Here is a 27,245-nt window from a genome sequence, read left to right as displayed (position 1 = left end):
TTTAAGGATTTATTGGTAAGAGTCCATAAAAAATGAACATTTCTCAGACATTTCCACATTTCCACTTACAGTTATCATGTGAACAACCTGTCAAGGACAAATCAAATAAGGGAAACTGTCACTTTGTTCAGATAATCTTTTACGAAACACTTATGGAAGGTTAATATGTTACTGAATTTATTCTGTACAAAGAAATCTTACAAAAAAGAAAATAATGACTTTGAGAGGAGTTAAAAGCTATTTTTCACACTGTGAGTCTAGTGGTAAAGAGTGGACAATGTCACTGCCAGATTGTTGATATTCAGTTTTCATGTATGACGCAGGAGTGAGCAGAACATGTTCATCTCCTTGTGTAATAAAACTCTCTCTTCAATGTTTTATTCTTGAATTCCCCAGATATCCCTCTCTCTCCTTGTCTTTATTGTCTCTATCTGTCTCTATGAAAAAGGATTCACTGAATAGCTTGACCTTCACTTATTCACACATGCTATACAGTATTAGTCCAGTAATTTTCATGCTTATCACAACACTGTGACTGCTACTGTAATTCTCATTCCATTTGAACCCTTTCAAACACAATAACACTCTCTAAAAACATGCTGTAAAAAGTGGAAAAGTCCAATCATAGGAGATTAATTAAGGTTCTGAACGCTCACTGTACATCCATAGGGCCCACCCACAATAAATACAGCAATAGCAAAAGCTTAACAACTAAAAATATACCTTAGACAACACAAAACACTGAAGTGAGGTCTCTGCAGGCTATGGAAGCATGCAGGAGGTATGCTCTGCACTGCAGCTGATAGACAAGAGGAGATAGAGCACAGCACAGTGGGGGATGTTGGGCCTCTGATACATAGCAAAGATGAACTAATGCCACGTATGATTGATGGCGCTTCTGCCAACAAATATGTAGGTGTGTGTGCGTGTCCAAGTGTTTGGCTGAGTGTTTAAAAAAAGGCACCGAGCCCACCAAATCGTGGGAAGAGTCGAGGAGCTCTTTTCTTTTTGGACTCTCCCTCCTTTAGCCACAGTTTCTTCCTTTTTGTGTCCATGTGTCCTACAAAATAAAAGAGCAAACAAACATTACTATTAAACATTTAAATTATTTGGGTTTATAAGCTGTAACTAATGGCATTATTAATGTTAATAAATCACTTGCTCTATAGGACAGTTATACGCTGTTAATAAGAACAACTTACGAGCTGCCATGTTGTGAAAAATCTCTCTGGTAAGAAAGTCATTAAAGAAATATGCTAATTTATTTGCTGGCTGAGAGTTAGATGACACTGCTTTCATCTTTGTATAATAAATATGAAGTTACAGCCAAAAGCCATTTAGCTTAGCTTAACACAAAGACTGGAACTGAGGTATACAGTTACTCTGTTCACCCCAAAGATGACAAAAACCAAAAAGTATAAAATAGTTAGTTAGTAATATATTTCTTGTTTTGTCCTGTTTGAGTGTACAAATTGCACTGAATGTATACCACAAACCTCTCCAAGTTTGATGTCAATATTTTCTCTCTTATCTTTAAGAAATTAAAACAAAAAACTAATTAAAACTCAATTTAAAAAAAGAATATTTCCAGGTGAACCTAAGTTCTCTCTCTATACGGTATATGATCCATCCTAAATCCTGAATGCAATTATTCACATCAAGTATTTCCTCACCTGTTCAAACTACCCTGATTATTCTGACAAATGTGCCATACATCCATTTTAATAAGTCATCAATTCAGTAATTAACTGTGATGTAGATGACCTGCAGCCCTTTTCCACAGGGCTAGAGGTCAACCAACCCATTCGAGAGTTCTTCTTAATGAATTTAAGAGCTAAAACGTGTGATGCCACAGATAAACACCAGCAGCTTGGCAACCAAAAACTTTTTCTTATAAATGATTTGTAAGATATCTATAAAGCATTAGTAAATGATTCATTAAGGATTAATAAAGGTTTGAGTTACAGCTTGTAACCACTATAGAAAGAGCTCCTCCTTAGAATGTGGTGCTAATTTTCCTCACATTTAAAATGCTTAGTTTCAGCCGGCAGCATTACTTAGAAAACACATTCTCTGAGGACCCATATTTGAGCAGTTTATGTCATTATCTCAGAGAGAATTAGGGCCTTTGTTTGCATCCCAGCAGGAACCATGCACAGTGAAGTTAAAGGTTGCCTCCTTAACTAACGAAGCCGCTATTATAAAACATTCAGCGACTGTATGTAGCATATATTGGCACAGCTTTTGTGCGCGACTCCCTGACCCTGTGAAGGAAAACAGAGGGTGACCTTTGAACTCTGTTCGTTACTGCGATGTAGAACAGAGCTGCCTAATGAACACCTCTGTCCTCGGTGTTTACATCTGCCAATCAAACACGCCACTCTTCGTCATCACCCTTTGTGCAGCCATCAGACACAAAAGCAGACAATTAGCTGCGCTTATTAAGACTCTACTCTTTAAAGGAGAGCTGTGTGCTGGTAATTAATCAGCCCTGCAGTGGTGATTGGGCAGACCTCTCGTTAGTCCCAGGCTCTGTAGGCCGTGCTCCTCCTCTTCCTCTGAGGGGTTTTGGGCGGAGTTTCTCAGGTAGCGCTGGTGCAGGCTGAGGCCAGGAAGTGTGTTCTGTCTGCGGCGACGAAAGTCTTCCTCCAAGGGGTCTTCGGCTGCGATGTCTGTGGGTGTGAGCAGAGCAGAGCAGAGTGGGAATGAATCACTACTAAAGCCTGTCTTCCTGCTGTCTGGGTTGATCGCCTGAGGTGTTAAAACCAACATTAAATCTTTCTTTTTTTTTTCTGTGTAGCTTCTATGAATTTCAGCTTTCTGACATGAGATGTGTGGCACAGAAAAAGTAAGCTGAAAGGGAAACATATTACCTTGTGATGCCCTTGGCAGTGTGAATACAATCAGACAGGGGGAAAAAAGAGATGCACACATCTATTACAGCAAGTTGAGCACAAGTGCAAAAAGGTATATTGATGTAACCAACATGAAACAACAAAGATGATATAAAACAAGAAGTTCAAAGACTCCCCAAGGCAATACAGACCCCTCCTTCCTATCAAACGCCAACCATATATTTCATTCATATTTCATCTGCCTGACTTTATTGTGATTAGTCATGTAAATAAAATGAGATTTGGTTATTCTTTTCTCTAGGTAATTTACATTTATATTGAATTAGTGGCAGGCAGGGTATGGGGGGTGGGGGTGGGGTTGGGGACTTATTATGCTTTGAGATTACAGGCAGATCTCATCGCCATTGTGTTGTGTAATTAAGGCAGTGGAGAGGAGAAGAAAGGAGGCCAGATGCTCGCCGTGCTGAACCTGGTCCCATTTAGAGCAGGATCTGCACCAGCATTTCAAAATCCCTTGCACGGTGCGTAATAGCTTGGCCTTAGACACATCAGAAGTCATTACAGACATGGTGGATTTGTTTGACACATTGGTGTAAAGCTGCAAGTGCCATCTAAACATAAACACACAGTCATTTTAATCATTAATCGTGGCTATACTGAAACACTAGCCTTTATATACTTTCTTTATGTGTACATTGCAGAGGGAGGTGGCTCTCTTTCGATTCTCTCAGGAGGAGCTCAAGGCTGCATGTGCTCAGGCTTTAACCAAGACAAAGACATCACTGGATTTCAATTCTGTTTGAATAGGCATCTTATTACTGCAGGTCGTCCATTTTGACCCAAGTCCAATTTCTTTGTCAGGAATGCTTTTCAAGTGTGTTAAGGTCAAAATTGGCTGAGTAATTTTCGCAGCGCGTGGTTTATTTTGTTGGTGAAAATGCTTAAACTTTCAGGTGATTTATGTTATTTTAGCCCTTAGACTTGAATTTCTTTATTTCAAATTAGCTTTTCAAATCGAACACAGCTTCAAAAGCTCTCTGACGTGACCCTGCAGAGAGAGAGAGAGAGAGAGAGAGAGAGAGAGAGAGACCAGCTCCCAGTGGACCGACAGAAACAGGACAATTGGTGGCTTTACTCTCATGGCTGCAGCCACTCGTTTTCAATCCAGCTTTTGGGGGGAAAAAAAACAACTAATCCCAAGGTGCATGTGTCTGGTGATCCTATCAGGTGAAGTTAGACTGCTGGATTAAGCCAACCTGTATGTGACTTCAAGGTTGTATACTTTGTTCCTTTACTCCAGAGGACCAACAATTTGCATCTATTATGGGACCGCTTACCTGGATGATAAGACGTTGCATAATCCATCATCAGATAATTAATTTCAACAAAAACAATATCAAAGAGCAGTGATGATAATGAGATCTTTTAATGCTCATAAAGGCGGCCTTTTATTTTCTGGATCAAGGACTTAATTTGAAAAGCAGAGTGAACACAGTTGAGTTCCTGGATGCTTTCATTTGCAGCTATTGTCTTGAGAGTGCCTGTCATTTGTCTCCAGGCTAAACAATGCTGTGTGTGTCTGTAAAGGCGGTTTGATGCACACTGTCTAGACTGAAATACAAGAACGTGTACACAGGCACAAACACCCGGGTTAACACCCTAAATACACACAGACACAAAATCTGTGTGATGAAAAAAAAAAGCAGCCTGACTGCAGCAGACTGGATGTTTAGTGGACAATTGAGGAAGCCTAAAATAAATCACTGTTCAGGAGGAGGCTAACCCTACATGACAACTACAACTATGGACCAGATTATTTTCAACAGTCCACCCTCGCCTGGTTCAAGGCGTCTGCTGTCGTGCTGATGTGACTCTACTGCTGAGCACAGAGAGATACAGTCTGTGTCCTTGTTCAGACACGGCCAAAAAAAACGGCAGCTTATCTTTGCCATCGCTCATAAAGTGTCCGGTGGCTCCGGGCCGAGATTTTTTTCGTGCTAAGATGTGAAGCAGACGAGGTGGAGAGGGGATTAAAACCGGATGCTGCTTTCTGCCAACAGGACGCCATATTTCATAATGTTGCGAAACTCAGAACAGGAAATCACACTATTATGTGTGACGTTGGAATGGATGGATGCAGGAGAACAGGCCACAAGACTTCCCATCTCATATTTCTATGAGACAAAGCTCTTCCATGGCCTTTTGAAGAACTACAGAACCAATTTTATCAAATCATAATGAACAAAAACACTTAAATATGAACATTGATTGAATTCTTTACAGTTTAATTTTAGGAAATTCAAGTTTTCTCACAAAAAAACCCCCACATAAATCATATATGTCACATGTTGCTTCATTTATTCCAGTTATGCTTCTGGTTACGTGATTCCAGCTGGAGACTGTCGTTCGTATACAAACAGTGGCATCTAGTGGCCACATGAGGGTAAAAGGCAGCAATACCTTTTAACAGTGAAAATCTCAGAATTAATTCAGATCTAATGATTTGACATTTTTTCAACTACTTATTTAACGTTATTTCTTAGGCTATGCACGTCTTTTGAAGCAGTGGTTCCCAACCGGGGGGGGTCGCTCAACCCTGGGGGGAGTGAGAAGATAAATATAGTGGGTTGTGAGATGATTGCCCAGGTAGGAATTTAGAAAAACCATCTAGCTTCTAAACATTGTGTTTAATCTGAGTGAATCTGAAGTGAGAATCCCTCTTCACTTGGACCTCTCACTTATAGATGTGATTTATGAGGGGTGACAAGGAGAAACGGCTTCATCTGTTCGAAGCTGTTAAAGTAACTTCCCTCTCTCCCTTGCGTTCTAGCACAGAGGTTTTCAAACTGTGAGGTGAGAGTCGAAGGCAGAGCGAGAGAAGTGAGGCAGAGACTCTGTGTGAGGTCAAAGCGACAGCTGTGTGTTGGTGTTATGAAAACGGTTAGTGACTGCGCTATAGTTCGGCCTGCATAGCAGCACAGTCTGGAGATGCCACAGTGACACCTCAATTAAAGGGTAGGTTCACAATTTTTCAAGTCTGTCTTAAAAAAAAAAATTAACCCACATTTACACTGAAACAGGAAATTCTCCCTAACCTGCTGTCATCACTTACACTGAAAGAGCATTAGGAAGAGAATTTTTTTAATGATGGGTATTAACACGAGTGACTACAGAAGGAAATCAATTCTTTCAATGTATAGATGGACACAAGTCTTAGGACAGACTTTCCACCTTTATTATTTCCGATGCTCATTGTGACTGAATGGCCATAACATTGACTCCCCTTTTACCTGCAGTTTTTATGTTTTCCTCAATATTAAAGTAATGTTGAGACAGTTGCCTGTACATCCATGGACGCACTGCAAACAGGAATAATAGATAATTTGGTGGTGTCAGTTTGGCAAAATGTATAAAAAAATATAGGCAAAAAAACAGGACTGAAAATGAGGCAAAGAATTATATTATAAGTCACAAATCCCATTATTATTATTATAACTTAAACCCCCCTCCCTTGAAAAACCATCTGTTTTGGCACGGAGCTATATGCTTATCCAGGAGAGGGAGCTATTGCACTATGAACAATAATTTGTCCTTCTGCAACAATGCTTGTGCTTTCTGCAATTCTTTAATTACAATCATTGACTCTTGAATTTTATAGCTCACGGGAAGTTAGATGTAGATAAAAACACTGAACATTTAACACATTTGTGTAGATCTTAAGATGAGGATCTTATCATTTTTTATAAGATATTGCTGCTTAATTTTTCATTGCTGGTTGGTGTAATAATCCATATCTACAACATCTATCCGTGATGTACTGAGCACATTTCGTCACAAACACATACTTACAGAGAGAGAGAGAGAGAGAGAGAGAGAGAGAGAGAGACAGAGACAGAGAGAGAGAGAGAGAGGGGCAGAGTGTACAGGAGATGTACGAAATAGAGATTGGCGCAAGGCTGCAGTGTCACCTAGCAACAGGACTGTGCAAGCGTAACCGCCAATTCAATCAGCGATGGTGAAAAAGCAATTGAAGGACAAAGCAAATACAAGCCTAATACTTGAAGACATGGCCTTCACGCCTGATTGACACTATCAACACGTGCATAGAGGCTGTATAATTTTGCTTTTATACATGTGGTATTAAATGTTAAGCCTTAACATTTCAGCTTGACTCAACTGAAGGCCTCACCCTGCCCCTTTCTCTCCCTTCAGTTTCCCACTCTTGACTCGTCTCTCACAAAAATATGCAGTGGGTCTTGTGTAAATAAACTAGCCCCGAGCACATTCCTTAAGAAACACACACACTCTCTTCTCTCTGTGCACAGTGACCTTTAAGCCAACTGCAATCACTCGCAACTACCCAATTTAGCTTTGAATCGGAGCCTATCATATGTTTGAGACAAAGTGTAGACAAACCCACAGTTTTAATAAACCTCTCCAAGCGAGACATATTTCTATACCACTTTGGATTTTCCCAACAAACACGAGACTGATCTGAACAATATAATTTTGAGTCATTTGTTCGCCTCAACGTCTCTGCAGAGCTCAGGTTCTGTTCAGGGCGTATTCAGAAGAGGTGCATTATCAGCACTTATACAAGCCCATAAAATCGTCCATAAGGGAGGGGCAAAGAGAGAAATGAAGAAACAGGAGGAAGAGCAAATGAATCCTAGAAGTGGGTGTTGTTTCATTCTCACCTGGTCTGTAAAGGTGAAGCGTACCTACCACACAGGTGACGATAATAAAACAAAACACCTAACGGTTTGAAGATAGAGGCGTATCTTTGCTGAAAACAGTGATTATTTCCACATGATCTCTCAGATAAATGATGTATGGGATTATTTTAGTGTGGGAACACACAGCACATTACCAGTGCACTATCATCAGTGACCAAGCCCTAGCGTGAGTCACCTATGAATGAAATTGAGGCATTAGTGGGTTAAAATAATGCACACGGTGAGTTGTATGATGGGTGAGTGTACAGAAGCAGGCACTGTGGTTTCCTTTATTGCGATTGTGTGAAGCGGTTTTAAAATGTGATCAGGCACAAGCACACACCTCATACTTCCAGGAAGAGTGAGACGATAAGAAGCAGAACACCACACAGACACCAGGTGACTGCAGCAGCATTTCCACAACGTCAAACTCAACTTTATTGACCAAATCTGAACTCTTTATTTTTGTTTTTCTCTTTCTTTGTACAAAGAATGAAAAGTCCCCTGTCCGTCTAGTAACGGTGTAAGGTGTTGCGTGGTTCATGGTTTGCTGACACAGTTACAGTGAAACTACAAAGCAGCGTCCTGGAATCAGCAATCATGCAAAAACAAACAAACAAACTGTGGTATTCTCAAATACACAAACAAATGTAAAAGTAAGAAAAATGCACATTCTTATAATTAATTTATTAATAATCTATGTCATTCATATTACACACGCATGAACATGGTAATAGCTAACAGGTTAGCAAGGTGAAGTTTAAGTTAAAGACATTAGGGCTCAGTGGTTAAGCTTTTGTCATTCACTTGTTAAACTGGTCAAATGAAAATAAGCAAAAATGACATGCAAAAGTCCAAAGGTACAGCATCTTGTTTTCCTGCTACAACAAGAAAGACAATATCCACCTCAAAAGGAAAATATATATATATATATATATATGCATTTATATATAGCACATACCCAGCTTTGTGCATATGGCAGAAGGAAAAGTACAATTCAATTATTGTAGTAAACAAAAACACAAATCCCAGCTAGATGGTCCCCCCAGAATAATGGAATAAATACAAATATACAAATACTGTGAACATCTCTCTTGCCTCTCTTTCAGCTAAGCTAAAATGAGAAAATTGTTCTTTGGGAATGAGAAGCAGAAGGACAGAGAGAGGAGAGACCAACCACCGGTAACAAACATTGTCACTGGGTGAGTTTTGTTTTTTTTGTTTTTTTTCCAGGTGTGAAAACTGTATGTTGATCAAATCTTGTGGCGCGATAATTACTTGTTATCCAGTCTTAGGAGCTGCTCCTTACCATTTACTGTTAGAGATTTTAACTGACCATCCTCCTCCACTTCGACTCGCTCTTGGCCGTTCTCCACAATCCTGTAACAAAAAAGCAAAAAAGGAAAAACAGAAAAAGGCATTTAGAGAGTTAGGCTAATAAAGATGTCTGGTAAAAGCTGGCGAGTTAGAAGTTTAGGTACCGTTTTGTAGTTATTTTTCTGCCGTTGATGAACTTGGTGGAGGTCGACACAGATCTGAAATTACCCATTCCTCCTCCACCGCCGCCAAAAGATGAAGAAGAGAAAGAGGTGATACCTCCTACACCCATGTCCCCGAATGAGCTAAAACCTGTGTAAGAGCAAAAACCTTTTTTAAACTTACTTTTAAAATTCGAAAGCATCATAAAATTCTTGATGAATCCAGCATCTTATCAATGTAATGACATTTGTTTCCATTTCTACGCACCTGAATCGAACCCTGAGAAACCAGGCCCGAATGCTGGGAAGCTCCCAAAACCAAAGAGCGGGCCGCCCATTCTGTTCCGGCTTGCGCCCCTCTGGCGACTGCGACCACCTCCGAAGAAATCATCAAAAGGGTCATCAGCTGAGAAGGGAATCATAAAGCCTGATTTGATGATTTGTGAATGGGAAACTAGTTATCCAAAAACAGCTTTTGAGTTTAAAGTTTTTTTGAAGAAAAACTGAAAAAAATTATGTTACATTATTGTTTTTTTTTTGGCTACTTGGCAGCAGCAAAGATGGGCCTTCAACATAATACTGACTTATTATTACTTTTAAGTTGCTACGGTGACTACTTCTACATTAAGCAGTCATTGGATCCATTGTTTAAAATAATACTCATTATGGCCACTTTAAGGCCGATTCCAGATTCCAAAAGATTTCAGTATCTGATATAAAAAAAAAAAAAAACTGTGGTGAATGTATGAGCATCAGTTTATAATTTCTGGAACAATTTTAACCCTAAACCGTCAAAGTGCCCACCACTAATTCTCATCCTAAAGCCCTGTGGACATGCTACTAATTGCGCGCTGCCAATCTGGGTCACCCCAGCAGGATAAGGCTGGATCACTGGCACCATTTGCTGAAAGAAGACTCTTCCTTCAACCTTGAATGTACCGTGGCAGCAACAAGAAAGATTTGCTTGTTCTCTCTGACAGAAAGCTTAAAATAAAAGTATCCCCTGACCACTGTCGTAACTGCATTACTGTCCATTTACCTAGAAGAACACATTAGAGCAGACAGCTGGGCTCTTACAAAGCTGTCAGTAAGACAGCAGACATCAGAGGAAGAAAGAGAGGAATGAAAGCACTGAGAAATGCTGTTTAAACATTTGAATTCTGCTTTCATTCTCATGGACATGATCAGTGTACACAAAGAGATAGTTCTGAAGAAAAGTGAAGGCATTCTCAAAGAAAAAGCAAAGCACTCTTTTGCTTATGTACTCTAAACTTTAAAAAGACCTGTCAAGCATAAAGAACGAGATTAAATCAGTGAAGAATGTGCCACGCCTGTATAGCACTGCACAGGGTGTAGTAGCACAGGATTCATTAAAATGACAGTGTCAGTGGGTTTTCACAATGTCCATGTTCGCCATAATGTACAAAAGCTGAGCCCAGGGAGATATTGTTGAGATATTATCTCACATTTCTGCAGTACATCTACAAAAAGAGTATAAAAGGGAGTCTGCTGATATCTGCTTCAAGTCTACTTCTTTACATGTTCATTTTAGAATGAGTGTGCGCTGATCTTGGCGGACAACTACGCCTTCGTCATCATGTGAATCTGTATTTGTCTCAACAGCACACCCACCACCCCACCACCCCCACCCCCACCAGTCTGCTGGATGCTCTAGGTGGGTGAGTGACTGATCCACAGGACCAGCTGCTGCTGGACAGTCAGGACTGGAGGCTGGATGGGATTGTAACAACATATTTAAACTCTCGCTCTCTCTGTGTCTGCCATCTTAAGGAAAAGAGAAATGGTCATAGGGAAAGAAAATGGTTCTTTGAGCAAACACACTTAATATAGAATAGAAATAAACTTGATAAAATGGACACAGTCCTGTTGCCTACCAATTAAGCATGATAAAGGTTGTCCCCAGTCAAAATAGAACTTGAACTTTGCTCTTCTGTGCGACAGTGTAGACAGCTTTATGGTTTGACTTTTTTTAAACGGTTCATGTTTACTGAAAAGAGTAAACAGCAACAGCTGTGCTCCCCCACTTTATCTTATCCATGTAAACAAATACAGTAATACATGTTAGAGTCATAAAGGCAGATTATAAAAGCAGTCTGATATAAAAGATGTGTGCTGTGTTCTCAATTTTTTCTACAAGTTCTCATTTGTAAGCATGTGTAATACCTCAATACTGGTAACAGTTTTTCCAACAAGTCTATGTTGCATGGCCATGCTTGAGAGCTTGAATCGTATCATGTTTTACATGTGCTCACACACACACACACACACACACACGGCATTATTACATCTGCTTTTGTTTTAATACGGAAGCTATTTTTGAAAGCATTCCAGTTGAGTGATGTAGACGCTCAAATTCATCCTCTGCCTGCGTCTGAACTCCATATTTAGAGCTACACAGGGTGAACTACACATGCCTTCCAATCAGCCTTCTGCTGAACCCAGACAACCCAGGACAGGCGCTAAAACTCCTATTACTACAGTATACTTAATACAACTATTGACACTTCTGAGACAATCAGCTGTTCAGCACTACAAGACGAGGCCATTACAACAAATGAGAAACCAATAGTGTGATACATTAGGCAACAGTACAAAAGTTCTCTCTGGCAAATCTAATCAAGGGTTGTATTACAACCAAAAAGCTACTAGAAAAGAAAAAAAAAAAAAACGCACACATTTCTCTGTGAGAAAAATATGGAAGAAACGGTTGAAACAACATGCAGCTGAACTACAACTGACCTGAGGTACGCTAATGACGCTAATATTCTTGGTCTTTTTTTACTTTCTCTTTTAATATAATGCACTGACACATCAGGTGGCGCACCTTTCAGTGAATGAAAAACCAAACACCATACACTGTAATTATCCAGCCACCTTTTAACTGATTATAAGGATGATAAGAATAAGAAGAGCATTTTTAAAAAAGCTGGAATAAATTAATAGTCTAAAACCTGGTTTATACATGAAGGATACATAATGAAGTTGAGGTTGACATCCAGCAGAGATACCCAGCATCTTCCAAAGTATGACATTTAGTGGCAGTTGACCCCCTGAGGTGAACAGTGCTTAGTGTATTGGAGATGCACATTACAGCACTGCAGGGGATTAGCACCAGGCTTTGCAGAAGGTTTTCTGGGTACTTATGCTCCATCTTCCACATTTTCTACACAGCAGGAGCTGCTAGCTCCTAGCTAACAGGGAAACTAATTATGAAACTGAAATAACAGTGTATTACATACATAAAACTGAGGCCTACAGGATGTACTCCTCCTCTCTCCGTCTCCCTTGAGCATTCCCAGGCCATCCATGTATATTTTTGACCAGATAAAATTATCAAGTTAATAATAGCCATCACATACGCCCCACTCTTATGACACTATTCAATCCCTCTCTCTTCCTACTCTGGGAAAATAAGAAATCCCATCAGTTGCCTCGCCAGAAATTAAATGGACTTACCAAACAATTCTGCGAATGGATCTCTGCCACCAAAGAATTCCCTGAAAACGTCCTCAGGATTACGGAATGTGAAGCTGCCGCCACCGAAGTGATCATAATGGCCTCCTGTAAAACATGAAGCAACAATAAAGCTCATAAACTATGGATTAAAGGCAGGATTACACACACTGCTATCATAACAGGTCATAAAAAAAGAACACCAAAGCAATACCAGGCTATTTGTAGTAAATTTAAATAAATAGATGCTCACGTGTTACTGTTGGTGCCTAAATTACTTTCAGAACAATGTAGGAACCTGCCACTACGAAACAGCACATCTACAGAGACTTTTGCAGTCTCCTTATTGGCATTAACTACTGAAATCTTATCAGCCACTGGCACAGATATAAATGTTATTTTGAAAGTCATCTCCTTACCTCCTCCTCCTCCTCCTCCTCCTCCTGAAAGGCCTTCTTTGCCATATCGGTCATAAATATTCCTCTTGTTTTCTGTGGTGGGAAGAGTATGGCTTCAGATAAGATTGAGAGATACATAAAACGGACCAGTTCCCCCCTTGCGAGTCCTCCCCTGTTGTATTATAAACCTCAGTTAGGGTCACAAGGTGTCTTCACCCTGCAAATAATATGTTAACATCAACCCAACAGTCCCTTTTAATTTTTATTTTCAGTGACAAATTATAGTAGGCAGTAGTACATAACTTTGAGAGACTGCAGTGTGCTATTAGAGGGCTTGTTTCTAACTTATGTGTTTGTAAAAGGTGTCTTACACAATGTTAAACTTAAAGATCAAGTTATATATGATAAAAAATCTTATGATTTTATCCACACTTAAAGTACCGGAATTTATCAAGGAAAATGCAAGACAGAAAGATTGATGATGAATGAAAATTGTTATGAATAATTTAGAAATAGTCTTAAAATGCAACAAAATGTCAGTTGTAACTTGTGTAATTTAACAATTTATGGAACCTCCAACTAATTTCAGCTGATACACGCCACATAACATTTTAATATTCCTTTCAAACCTAGAAAATGTCAATATTTCTACATTACATCCAACAGATACATAATTATATAATTTATATAATTTTTACAATTCATTTAATGTTTCAGCTTGACTGTCTGCTGTGAACATTTCAAACTGGACAGCTGTAAAAAAAAAAAAAAAAAAAACCTGTTAACCATCAGCAGCTGAACACATTTACAGACTAAACTGGAAGAGACGTACACATTCAAGCATAAACAATCCTGACACTGTGGAGTCTAAATGCTAAAAGTACCTGTATCTTGTGACTGGGTCTGTGCTACATAACTGTGTGATAAAATGTTACAGGCTTCTGCTGTGCTCTCAAACCTACCAGACACTCTGCTGTCATATTTAAGCCGTTGTGCTCATTCACTCAAGAAACAGAAATATGATATACTAAGATGTTAGCATGCTGTTTTACAAATTTGATGTATGATAAATGTTTAAGCTATCAGCAGGAATGAGTTATTGAACCTCAGTACTGTTATGGTACCAATCAAAATTTGTCTTTCGTATAGAGCTATGAAGACTGTTGTTTCCTAAGGTTGGGCTTACTGTCTTGAATGAGCCTAATAAACTGGACCAGGATCAAGCTCTTTCATAAAGCCAACTTGGAGTAAGTCAAGTCTTCCAACATTTCATTGTGGAAAATGAAACCTCTCGACCTTTCAAATATGACAATTTGCAGCCCTTCATTCTCTTAAATGACAGAAAACTGAATATCTAACAATCTGAAGATGGGAATCTTGGTTTTGGAAATTAGTGATGAACATTTTGTTTACCAAACAATTCATCAAGAAAACAATCCTTCGATTAAATCAATGTCTTAAAATCTCTACGCCTATATTTAGATAATGGAAGTGCAGTCTCATCATTTCTTAACAGCAGGAGATGACAACAGACAAAAGTCAGCTTCCATATTTAAGGTGCCAAAGACAAGACATGCCTTTTTTTTACATAATAAAAACTATTTCTAATAGAGCACTTAAGAGAATCAGTTGTCACATTAATATATGCAGTGCTCAACATGACTATATAACATAATTCCTTTCTCTCTGCAGAAAATCTTACCATCTGAGAGCACTTCATATGCCTCTGACAGCTCTTTGAACTTTTTCTCTGCTTCCTCCTTGTTGTCTGGGTTCTTGTCTGGATGCCACTTCAATGCCAATTTTCTGTAACTGGAGCATAAATACCACAAAGTATAAATATGAGCTGAAAAAATAAGAGACAAGCACACAGTGTATGCTGCATCGATATGCCAAGGACAAACAGTTAGGTCTTAATACAGAGATACAAGGTGTCTGTATGCATATATACTAAACATCTCCCTATCAGAAACAGATATCCACATGCATGTCTTTTTATTAGTGTGGCAAGCATGACTACATCAAACCCACAGACAGTGCACACTACTCTATACATACACTGTTCTTCTCCCCACCCAAGCAGAAATAACAAAGACAGCGTGAACTCTATTGACGTGCAATGTAGGCCTTGCACAGCGGCTTACGCTGCATCAGCTGTTTGTTTCTAAGCCCAGCAGCAGCACCGGCAGCAGACACACAGATTCTGTGGATGAGACTAGGGAGTGAAAGTCCGCCAGCAAAAAAGGCTGCACAATCCAGGGATTCACCCGGTTATGGATTTACGGTGAATAGTCTTTGTAGTCTGTGTCTTTGTTGTAATCTGGGGCATTATCTGGCTGTTTAAAGCCCGGTCAATGGTCAACCAGCAAGACTAAGTTAAACAATGTGGCATAGTTGATAATCGTGTAACATATCAGTTTTTGTGGTCTTTGTAGTCTGAAGCCTGTGTTCAACAGTGAAGGCAGGCACTGCTTGAAGCTACATGCTAACATCAGCATGCTTTTGAGGCCAATATCAATAATAATATTTGAGTTAAAAAAAACAAAAAAAAAGACAGACAAAGACATATCTGTCAATATTCATTTTCTTTACACAACCCATGACAAAAGGACATTTTACAGTTGAAATATAAACTTGTTACTACTCTTTGGTGGAGAAACTACTAATGGTGACCCTGCTTACTTTTTCTGAACTTCAATTCCTTGTCATTTATCTTAATTTAGCAAGGTTAGGATGCTAACATTTGCTAATTAGCACAGGTACGCTTGAGGCTGATGGGAATGTCATTAGTTTTGCCAGTATTTGTTGATAAATCATAGAATTGGACAAATTCAAATTTTGAACTGACAATGGCGTTAGATGAAATGTTAAGGGATCACCAAAGCTACTACAATTCATCCTGAGGAAAACATGAATGTTTGCACAAAGTTCATGAGACATTGTTATCCCTAGGGCTACACTGCTAACATGGCTAATAATTCAATCAGAGATCAAGAAGAGAGAGCTGGGGTGACAGGGTAGAGATAAGACTTATTGATTGGTGATAGTCTAGATAACATTTGACTTTGTCAGCAAGCGACTGAGTGCATAGAGATAACAGACTCTTAGCATTTGCTACCTTTCTTCTTTCTATGCTGGATTGTTGGAAAATTGGATATCTCGACATTTGTTGATTGAATCAGCATAAATCAGTAATAATCAATGGTTTTCACCACTCTCACATGCTTCTACTTTACATAGTGATGTTCTGCATTACCCAAAATAACTTTTAATGTCCTCAGGAGCACTTGCCTAATTTCAAACAGGCGTTGCTGTCCTTAACATTTAAATAGACACTTCAGAAACTCTTCTCTTGTCCAAAAAAAACAAAAAGTGCTAATGAGAAACCTGTGAGGAAAGGTAATTAACTGGAACTGGCCTGTTCAGTGGTTGTACCGTGAGCGGTGGGTGAGCATAGGGGGAAAGTATTTGACAGCAGCAAGGTTACAGGAAGAAGAGTGGAAACTTTCTGCATTGCAGTCTCTCTGCTCTCTCGTTCCTTGTGTCAGTTTGTACAGCCAGAGGTGGATATAATTAACCTATTACACCAACATTCAACAACAACACCGGGGGAAAATGGGGCAGAAAACACTCAGGGGCACTTACGCCTTTTTGATGTCTTCTTGCGTTGCATTTTTGTGGACTCCTAATATCTGGTAGTATTCCACCATGGCTCTGTCTGTGTGTGTGTGTGTTTGTCGGTGCTGTCTTGAGCGAGGGTCCTCAAGTTGCCTCTGTGGAAAGAAAGTTAAGTTCTGTTAAGACATGTTTGCCTGGAGAGATAAAGCCCAACAAACTTCGACTGAGTGTAACCATGTGTGACGGGGACGATATCTCCCTTCCACACCAGAGGGCTAAATTTGTAAAGGGGAAGGAGAGGGCAATGGCATTAAACAGGGTGGCAATACCCAACAATGTAATCAACTGAACTGAAATAGAGATGCAGGGGGGGAGGACAGCTAAGCTAATACAAGCCAAGCAAAATTACATAATAAGTGGGTGATCATCCCTCACCCTGAGGCTGAAAGACAGAAAATGTGAATCATGTTTTGCTTTTGAATTTTGAATATAGCTATAAAGACCATGAAGTATTCTTTTAAATGATCTAATGCTGAAGTTATGAAGCCCAGACTCTCAAAAACAAGACAGAACAAGTCTGATGAAAAAATGTCGGAAGATATTCAAGTAATATTTCCAATACTACAGCACACAGAAAATAACCTTCACCAACATATTACCATCAAAGTCATCTGCTCAAAACCTCTCCTGCACGCTGCACCTAACTGGCTTGCCGTGTAATAAAAACAGCTGCTAACATATTGAATCTTGATCTGGTGGCAGATACAAAGAAATATCAAACAACTAAAAGCTTTATTGGATTCAGAGAGGTTTACAACCTCCAAATATCATGTATATATGTGAGACCTTTTTTACATGTTCCTTCTTTTAAAACCAGTCAGCCGGAAAAGTCTGCCGGAGGCACCATTTTTAAACCAGTCATAACCAAACCACTCCTCATCAGATATGCCGGAGACAGTTGTCGTTTTAGCCAACAAATTCTGCGGTTACCAGCTAGTGATGAGAAGCTTGCTTTACATGTGTTTGAAATCAGGGACCCATTGTTTTAAAAATTACTAAGAATTTCAAGTGGTAAACCTGCCTGTGTTATGACTTTTTAATATTAGAATATTAGCCTTTTTTAATATCTTACCTGAAGCTATAAAATCTGTACCTCTATGACAGAATGTGGAATATGTTAGGAGATTCTCTGTTTACACCAAATCTGATAAATCACACCTAAAGTTGGCACACCTAAACAGCTTCTGGATTTCCTTCCACACGTTGACCTTAAATAACAAAATACCTCTTAGACGGACAAAAATCATACATCAGAGTGCACAAGGCCAAAAAAAAAAAAAAAAAAAAAAAAAAAAAAAAAAAAAAAAAAACAATGAAGAAAATGCCAAGACAACCCAAAACTGATCATTAATTAACAAGGGATATCTTAGTTATCATATGAAAAATGATAAACAAACCAGTGAGGAGTACTTACACTGGGAGTCCACTGTGTCCTGTTTGTTTGCTATTTATAACCTGTGGCCTTTGCAGTTAGATTGTGTTTGTGTGTGTTATGAGCATGTGGGGGGTTGGGGGTGTTTGGCACATGGAAGTGCCAGTGAATGACTCCTGGTTGGGACATGGCACAGACTTCATTATCCACTCCCTCTTTTTGTGTTCAGGTCCCCATTCTACTGATTTGAAAAATCTTTTTCAGCATTACTGTTATAAACTCCCTCTCTCCATATATCCTCATGTGAACCACAATTTAAATATAAAGAGGTTTGACCCATTTTCCACAGGGTTTTTCTAAAAACCAGCCCAATATCTTGACTCATCATTTAAATGTATCGTCTTTTATCCCCCTCACCTCAGCCATTACTGATCCACTCACCCGTCACCAGTTCCCTGCAGCAGTTGAGATTTAATGGACACTGGTGCCTGCTAGAGATGTGGCTACTCCAGGTTCTGTGCAGTGTGTGTGTGTGTATGTATGTGTATCCATGCATGTATGTGCAGATTTATGCCCTGAGGTAGCATTACACAGCACAGCTAACACAGATCTGATGGATTCCGGCTCTGCTCAGCGTGAACCATGCTACAGAGTGAGAAACAGATGTGGGTCAGTCAATCGCACAGTGCCGCAGTGAACCAGAGGTGACGGCTGCACTTGTTGTCTGCTCACAAAAAGAAGTAGTCAATTATTATATTTTCCATTTTCCTGAAATTTACACTGGTAGAAGTCAATTGAAAAGCTGTTATTAAATTAAGTTAACAAAGACATAGACAGCAAAAGAAAAACAGTGTTTGACTATTTTACTATTATTTGGTCAATGGATTTTTGCTGTGCAGCAATCCCTGACCGATCTGTAACTTAACGACGTCATACATTTTTTAGCAAATTGACTGTGGGAACATCTGTTCCCATAAACTTGTCGACATTTAGTGGTTCTCCCAAGTCTATTTCTAAGAGGAAGTTACAGTAATTATTAATTTATTACTGTCTTGATTCGTTGTGACTAAAGAGCTGGTGATTAAAGAGCCAGCAGGTCAGGATTATCTGGCTTTCTTTGTCTAATATGATAGTAATTTGAATACACCTTTAAAGTTTCAGCTGTTTAACTGAGGAAACACTAAAATAGATGATAATCGTTAGTTGCAGACCAAGTATATAAATAGGTCTTTTCAGGAGGTAAGAAAAAGCCAGTTAGGAGCAATATTAGAGCAGTGTATCAGACTGTGGTGTTGAGGACAGAGCTGATTCTCAAAGCAATTCTCTAAATTTAGTGGTTGATCTTGAATCTGACCCTGACCCTGAAGTATGGACACAAGCTCACACCCAATGAATGTGACTGCACGTAATAAGCAGCCAAAATGAAACCTCTCCACAGGGCAGATGGCCTTATTCTCCAGTAAGTGATGAGGTGAAGACCTCATTGATGAGCTGCTTCTCCTGTGTTTTACAGGAGCTGAGCTGAAGTGGTTTGGATTTTTGACAACAATCTCAAACCCAACACCTAACCCTCTGACAGGTGAATTGAGCATGACTGGCTGCAAGGATAGCTCAGGGCAGCTTTTTTGTAAAGACAACATTTCCCAGCTTGCTTTGAAATTAGGGATTTCCCAAGAGCAACAGGATACGACTCCAAAATCGATGGCTAGATGAAGGAGGGATTATTCAAGAAGGCTGCCAAAGGGAAAGTTTATGAGGGATCGTAGAGGTAGTGCTCATGGGCTCAGGAGCCTGCATTTAGAGGAAGTCAACAGCAAAGGTCTGAGCTCAGTGCTCAGAATTTTCATGGAGAACTGGCTCGAATCTACACAAGATTTTGGCGCAAACACTTCTAGACAAATTGAGCAGCGGGAGATTATAACAACATCTGTTCCATGTTTTTTCAGCTGTGCTGCAGCGGTGTGCCAAATGAGATTTCTCTTGAAGGGGCAATGTTGTGTAACAGTAGATAAATGAGTCTAAAAGTCAAATTCTTGCACTGGTGAATCACAAAGAAACAAGAGGAATGCAGGAATGAAAAGATATTAGGTTATTTTATGTAGAAACCTACTATTTGGACTGTCATTTTGAAAGATTTATGTGTTATTTGGTACTTACAGTAATTAATTTGGTCAATTTTGAGTCATAGTGTATGAATAATTAATAATCATTTGGGTAAATTCCATTAAAGTGCATCAATATTTGACTTCAAGCTCGAAAGAACAAGTTAGAACAAGTTTTCACACACATACAAATCACATTAGACCAAAGGATCTATCATAATGTGAAAACACATCATATAAGAGTACTGAGGCTGTATATTTTACAGTTAAACAATAAACTTATAAAGATTTCAGAAACATTTAACAAGAATGTTACAGTAAAATTTGGTCAGAAAAATTTACTGGAAATCAAATGATTATAAATAGTAACTAGAGATTAAAAACACAAATACATCAGAAATACTTTAAACTTCAAAAAGAAAAATAAGTCTAAAAAAAACATAGAAATGTGGACTATAAAACATTTTTGTACTGCAATTTGTAGGTTTATATCTATCAACATACTGTATATAACTTACTATACCAATGCTGTGATAAGTCAATATTGACTATACAACATCAGCCTGCTGATATTTTAACTACTGGTCACTATGTAGAAATATATTATCCCATTAAAGAGAGATGTGATACAGGTTAGTTTAAATAATGCAGAGGTATTCAGCAGCTATCACAGTATCACACATCTAAATAGCTCATTTTGATGTGGGACTACTGTAGGTTAAGCGTGCACTGAGTGGCTATATTATTGAAGAGAAAATAGACAAATATAGAAATAATAGTGGAAATCGGATAAGACTGAGATTCACTGTAAACTCGGTGTAATAGGACACAGGTCAGGACTGGAGGTCTAAAGTGTGACTGGAATTTCCCTAACATTGCCACATGTTGAAACTGCACACTTACTGTAACCAATGTTATGCTCACATCTTAGGCTCATAAAGATACATCTGTCTTGTAAAAAGCTTGAACAATTTCCAACTGCACACAACTTCCAAATTAATTACCAGGAGAGCAGCTCTAGGTTTTATCTGTTGATTAAAGTCTATGATTAGACTTCAGTGTTTCTGTTTCTGCTCCTATCTTTGACAGCAAGGTGCTCCTGAAAAACAAATGGTGATTGTCCAAGATTGCAAATTAGATCCTTTTTGTTTTATGCCCAATTTTCCCCTGCAAACTTCATATTTTTAGAATAATTACCTGCAAACCCAGCCTCATCCCGTTACAAACTGAACAGTGAGTACACAGTCGCCCTCACTGTAACTGCAATCAAAAAAATGTAGCTGGAGTAGGTCTGTCAGTGTCAAAGAACATTCAAACACCACTACACATCTGACATTAACAAGACAAGAGCACCGGACAAAACAGGCTCTCAGCAGCTAGAAACCACCACCAAACACAAATCACAGCTGACAGAGCATAACAGCTAAACACAACACAATAATAAGTGTGTACCTTACCTGAAATGATTCATAGCAACAAGTGAAGTGTTTGTGCTTTAAACACTATAGAGTGTGCACATTATAGGCAGCTCATTTCAGTTTTCTCTTCACTTTCTACTACTGAAAACACGTTCTAAGAGGCCATCGTCCCAAGAAGATCTCATTTACTCTAAACAGCCATTTCTCCATGGTTAGCAAAAACATTCACAACATTAAGTGTGTGGGTTATAAAAGATATAAAATCCAGGGGGACATTTGTTAGAACTGATCTGCCTCTTAAAAAAAAAAAACAAAACAAAAAAACCCTGCTTTTTTAAATGGAAATTGGTAAAACTGCCAAAGAAGTCTGCACATGTTCAGGCTATATTGAAGAGATTTGATGACTTAAAGGAACATAATATGTAGAGCTGACTATAGCACAGGGAATAGTCATTATCTATATGGGTTCATTTTCATTTATTAACAAACACATGGAAACAGTCTCAATAGTGTAGTCCAAGTCCAATCTCAGTAAATAAAACAATTATGTCATTATCTTTTAATGCCATTGCCCTGATAAGATAATTGAACAACGGAAGCTTGTAGTTACGAAAGTACTGGAATTTCAAAACCTAACTACAATCCATCAAGCTGTCTAAACCCTGGTTTAGAACATGAAATCTCCAAAAGTTCCCAACAATCAAACTATTGTGTCTACACTTCCAACACCAAAACAAGCACTTGGCTCACTGGACTATGTTGTTGGCACTGTAATATCGTCTGATTTGCCAAGACCTCATGCAGATTGGATTATCACAAGTTGAAGCTGAGTAATTTATTTTACAAAAGTGGCCAAACTGGTTAGTTTCAAAGATGAAGCGACAAAATGAATATCAGAACTTTTTCTGGTACTTAAAAGGAGTTAGGCAGGAAATACTGCCTTGCTGACATTTACTTTAGTAATGCCAGTAAATTGTTTCCTGAAGTAAATGTAAACTACACATGTTGTATTACATTATCCAATTAACTGGTCATTTCTCAAGTAAAAATACTAAACTTTGCTTGTTACAGCCCAAATTCTTCATTGACTAACAATTATTTTCGGCATTAAATAATCTGTAATTACTTTTGCGATTAATCACCTAAAATGTCAAAAAGTACTGATGTTATCAGATTGCTTGATAAATTACTTAATCAGTGATCAAAATTATTTTCACTAACTAATTAAAAAGTTTTTTGTTGTTGTTCGCTGCTACTGAGACAGTAAATGAAGCATTATTTTCTGTAATTTATGACACAAACAAATATAACAAGTGTTGAATTTAATCCTTGAAGTACTTCCTCTCGCCCAGGCCTCTGTAACCAGGGACAACAGTTCATGAAAACAAACTCTAGTCTAACCTGAGGAAAGTGTAGAGTGAAAAAATGTTTTCTTCCTCTGTAGGTCATGTTTCTGCACTTTCTGACAGCTAACATCAACAGACCGATCAAACAACACAAGTGTTGCACTAACTTGAGAAAACACAGCAGTACGATCAGATTAAGGGAAACTTCCAGAAAGTCTTACAGCCGAATGAACATTTTTGACATACTGCATGAGGATATTAATAAAATAGCAATAGGGTTACATAACAAGCGAAAAGACCTCTAAAAATAGTGATGTCGTAACTTTAATATTTGACTGGTGGTCTCTTGTTGCCAGACCTTTACTATCTATGTTTGGAATGGTGACAGAAACATATAGCTACAACAACAGTTATGGTAGGATGTAAATTTTACCCACCAAAAGCTTGACGAATATTCTCATTATTGCCAGAAACCCTACAGTATTTGAAATCGTTTAAAGCTAACATTGTTAGCTTTTGCTATATTATCATTATTTGGGTTTGGATAGCTAAAGCCAGGCAAACGCACGGAGCTCCACTCATAATTTGAAACGTTTGAGGCTAGCTTGGCGTTAGCGCCTACTTCACGCAGTCCTCAACACTGACTCTCAGACAAAGCTGAAATCTAACATCTGTGGTAAAATAATAATAGTATTTCATATGTGATACCGGGCGATAGCGTGGGGGACATCAGGTAGCGACACCACAGCATCCCCTCAAGTACTTGAATCTATGCGACGGTAAACACGGTCAACGCGCTTCCAGCAAATTGAAGCCGCATCGACACATACAACACTTACATTTATACTAATTCAGGTAGTGCTCACCTGTTTAAAGGAAATGTCCGCTCCAGGTGCCTCTCTCTTGTTGCTGTCCACCACTTGTCTTCGCCTTAGTGCGGAAGCTGTACGTTAACTGCAGTTGATGGTGGCGGTGTGTCCACTGACATCAACCAGCACATCGTGTTGCTGCTGCTTTCAGGGACTGTCGGACATCAGAGAGAACAACGGTAGACTCAAGTACTCTAGGTTTTATACAAAATGAAAAAGTGAAAATGAAAAGAAAGAAATGAAAGAACAAAAGTTGTTTGAGAGTCAGTGGGCTGTGGTGGATACACTCAAAGGATAAGCCTTGTAATATTCTGTTTATTTTTCAATGTTAACAGAGTTGGAACTGAATTGATAGAGGTATGATTCAACAGACGCCAAATTTCAAGACTCTTTATCTTATTTGCGAGGTGATTCAGTTACAATTACAAATGAGCATTAAAATACGGCAATTAAAATGTGGCAAACATCAAGACACATCAAGCCAAACATCTAGCACTGAGCACTGCTATAGGCCTGCTATAGGCCTGCTGTTCACCTGGCAGTAAAGATGTAGTTTAGGGGCCTAAATTAGAGGTGTTCTTTGTGCTTGTTAAATTCTTGTATCAGTCCATACACTAAGCATACTAAACTCTCACTTTTCTGCATTCAGCTGCTCCCCAACTTTCCTCTTTTTGATATTACTGACCAGTTTGTGAAGATTTCCTTCACTTTTTGTGAATAAATAAATTCTAGCACAGCATAGTAAGGATGGGTCTGGTAAATGATGACACAAATACATAATTCAAGGTCGTGTTGAAATCAAACACCAATAACATCTGTCACACATTGGACTCTTCAGAAGTTAACTCTTGTCAAGTCGCATCTAAGACTTCTTTGGACCGATGAAACAGATTTTTACGAGAGGTACTTGAAAGCACCATGTCTTTGAGTGTCGACAGCAGCGCTTTCACTGACCTGCTCACACATCCATGGTGACACTCAGCACACCCTGTAATCTGAGGACAGATCACTGCCTTTGCTGTTCATATGTGCGTTTTACAAAACTACAGATACAAAGGTGCGTCATGCATCTGAGATATTTTGCAACAGTCAATAAATGCGGCTAATTAACGGGCTTCTGTCATGCAACATGCAGGTGCCAACACCAGACAAATGTCTTTGTGCGCCATCTGTCGTGTAGTGTAGGAAACAAGTGGCCATAGAAAGCCAGTTAAAAGCCAGGAATTATACTAGAAATAAAAGTTCTCATAGTGAGTAAAATGTCTTTCTATAAGTAACTTAAAAGGCTGTCTCATTTCAACTAAAACCTGTGAAAAAGGGCTGTTATGTATGCTTACCCATATTTAATAAAAATGTTGAGTCAGAGAGATATGAAGTCAAGCATGGTCTCACTTCACAACATCATCATTAGCAAACCACAAATCAAGTTTCCTCTTTTTTTGTTACCATGGAAACCCGGCATGGGAATAGGGTGGCTATCTTTTTGGGTTTAAGATTTGTGTCTAATAGATTTTGATCAAAAGTTGACATCAAAATTAGAGATACTAAGAGAAGAGAAATCGGCTATAGCTCTGGCAAAGTGATTCAGTATTTTATCTCAGTAGATGTGACTAAATTTTAATTATTTGGTATATCATTTTGTATTTAGTAAGCCAAGTAGGCCAAAGTTTTAACACACTTTCTTGGCAAGAATGGGCTTCTATATTTTCAGGTTACAGCTCAAAACTGGGCAAGACACAGAGGATCCATGGGGGGGGNCATATCCCAGGGCACCAGCTGGCACTCAAACACACTTCACATTTCCCTCCAAAGTGAGCCTCCTGCTTTCTGTCTGTGCTCCAGGGGCGGGGGGGAGGGGGGGGGGGGGGGGGGGGGGGGGGGGGGGGGGGGGGGTCAGTGGGTTGAACTCATCATAACCCAAAGAAAGAGAATAAAACAGAACAGGTTATTGCAGTTTTGAACAGAATTGAGCCTGAAATTACAGACTTGCATTGATTTTAAATGGAAAATGAAGGTCGTTCTTGCAGTTAAAGCCGGCTGGAGCTCTTGCCAGCTAAGGAACCAATGAAAATGACAGATGGCTATTAATTATAACAGACATTATGAGCGGTCAGTATCTAATTAGACTCATTGAGCAAGAGGAATCACAGCAATAGATATCATGTGCAGGTCATTACATATCATACAGTCCATAGCAGTCTCTAAACGTATAGACTTTTAATGCCTTTTTTTGATTCTTATGGCTGCAGACTGCATTGCACTTGATAAGCTACAAGGTAGGAAGGCTACAAAAATGAGACAATAATAACTCTTGGCAGATAAATGTACAATAGGCCAAACAATGTAAACTGCTTACATGTACATTTCTAAACCCCAGATACAAGGTTGGCCAATCCCTGTTCATGTTGAGACAAGCAGGAAGTATGCTCCTGAGGCAGCACTGGCACACATAATGCTGCCTGAATGTGCTGCTAACAAACCCACATTCTGACATTTCTTTTTGGTTGTAGATTCATAACCATGGAGCCCAGGCAGTCAAACCTCATATCTTCTGTCTTTTGCTGCTACCAGGTAGCCAAAGAGTAAGAATTATGCATCCTTGAAATGTTTCCAGGGTGTCACCAACAGGAAGAGCTGAAGTTTACTATTTTGTTATATGGCACTGGATGATGAAGCTGTCTGTTTTTGTTTATGAATTACACGAATTGTCCTGCAGATATACAAGACACAGACTTGTAAATGTAGTATTAATAGCTAACCACTAGATGGCAATCTATGATAACAAAAGGTGAACTGTGAGGGGTGCAAGATTTTCTCTCTTTCCAGCAATGCCTGCAGCTGTGACTGTAATTCTGACTGGGTGTTTGTTGAACTCATTCAGGTATGGTTAACTTGTTGGATATGCTTCCATGTTGGGTTCACACTCATCTGGTTTAATAGCAGGCCTTCCTTGTTGACAGCACTTTTGGAGTAATATTGTGCAAAGTAGGCTATAATCTTCAATAACCGTCAAGTGATTTTTGATGTTTCCTTGCTCTGCAGCAAGATAAACAAGGCTAAAAGCTTCAATTAGCCCTTAAAAGGCCTGTGTGCAAGCTCAAGTATATTACGCACTGAGGATGATTCATAACATCCTGCATTAACTTTGTCAGTTATAATCCATCATAAGGTAATAGTCTTAAATAAATCTCATGGTAATTGAGATGAATCCCTCATTTCAATGACAAGTCCGTTTTTTAAGACCCAATTACCACTTTGAGCTCCCTGGCCCAGCGGATGCGCAGAGTTCGGCCTCTGAGTAGAGGAGAGGGGGCAGCAAGTTGGCCGTTTCAGCATGCAGGACAGGATGGAGAGATGGACTCCGTCCAAAGAGGGATGGATATCTTCCCGGGCTGTACTGCATCAGAGGGCAGGTAGATTTATGACAAACGCACACAATCTTAATTTGTGCTCAGCCCGATAATGCATCCCGAGGCCAGAATAGTTCTGCTCAGTGTTTCTTAACTGGATGTTTCTTTAATTATATGTCAGAGGCCATAA

At 39.1% G+C, this 27,245-nt stretch overlaps 1 protein-coding gene across 2 annotated transcripts; it reads right to left on the bottom strand.

Annotated features, from left to right (window-relative positions):
• On the bottom strand, positions 1-23,836 carry dnajb6 (DnaJ heat shock protein family (Hsp40) member B6). 2 transcript variants are annotated; one of them, XM_022767195.1, is made up of 10 exons: positions 23,703-23,835; positions 16,566-16,693; positions 14,623-14,732; positions 12,942-13,013; positions 12,526-12,630; positions 9,317-9,454; positions 9,052-9,199; positions 8,880-8,950; positions 2,514-2,672; positions 1-1,060 (listed from the first exon to the last, which is right to left on the bottom strand). In XM_022767195.1, the coding sequence occupies exons 2-10, from the start codon at positions 16,628-16,630 to the stop codon at positions 951-953; spliced, it is 978 nt and encodes a 325-aa protein (XP_022622916.1). In that variant the 5' UTR covers positions 16,631-16,693; positions 23,703-23,835; the 3' UTR covers positions 1-950. The 2 variants fall into 2 exon arrangements, with proteins under 2 accessions (XP_022622916.1, XP_022622917.1); XM_022767196.1 differs by lacking the exons at positions 1-1,060; positions 2,514-2,672 and having other exon boundaries at positions 8,243-8,950; positions 23,703-23,836.
• Between the last annotated feature and the right edge of the window lie 3,409 nt (positions 23,837-27,245).

Source organism: Seriola dumerili, unplaced genomic scaffold, assembly GCF_002260705.1.
Source record: "Seriola dumerili isolate Sdu_G_001 unplaced genomic scaffold, Sdu_1.0 BDQW01001124.1, whole genome shotgun sequence".
In the NCBI taxonomy this organism is placed as follows: domain Eukaryota; kingdom Metazoa; phylum Chordata; class Actinopteri; order Carangiformes; family Carangidae; genus Seriola; species Seriola dumerili.
The sequence above is the reverse complement of the archived record's forward strand: the minus strand, read 5'-3'. Positions and strand labels throughout refer to the sequence as shown.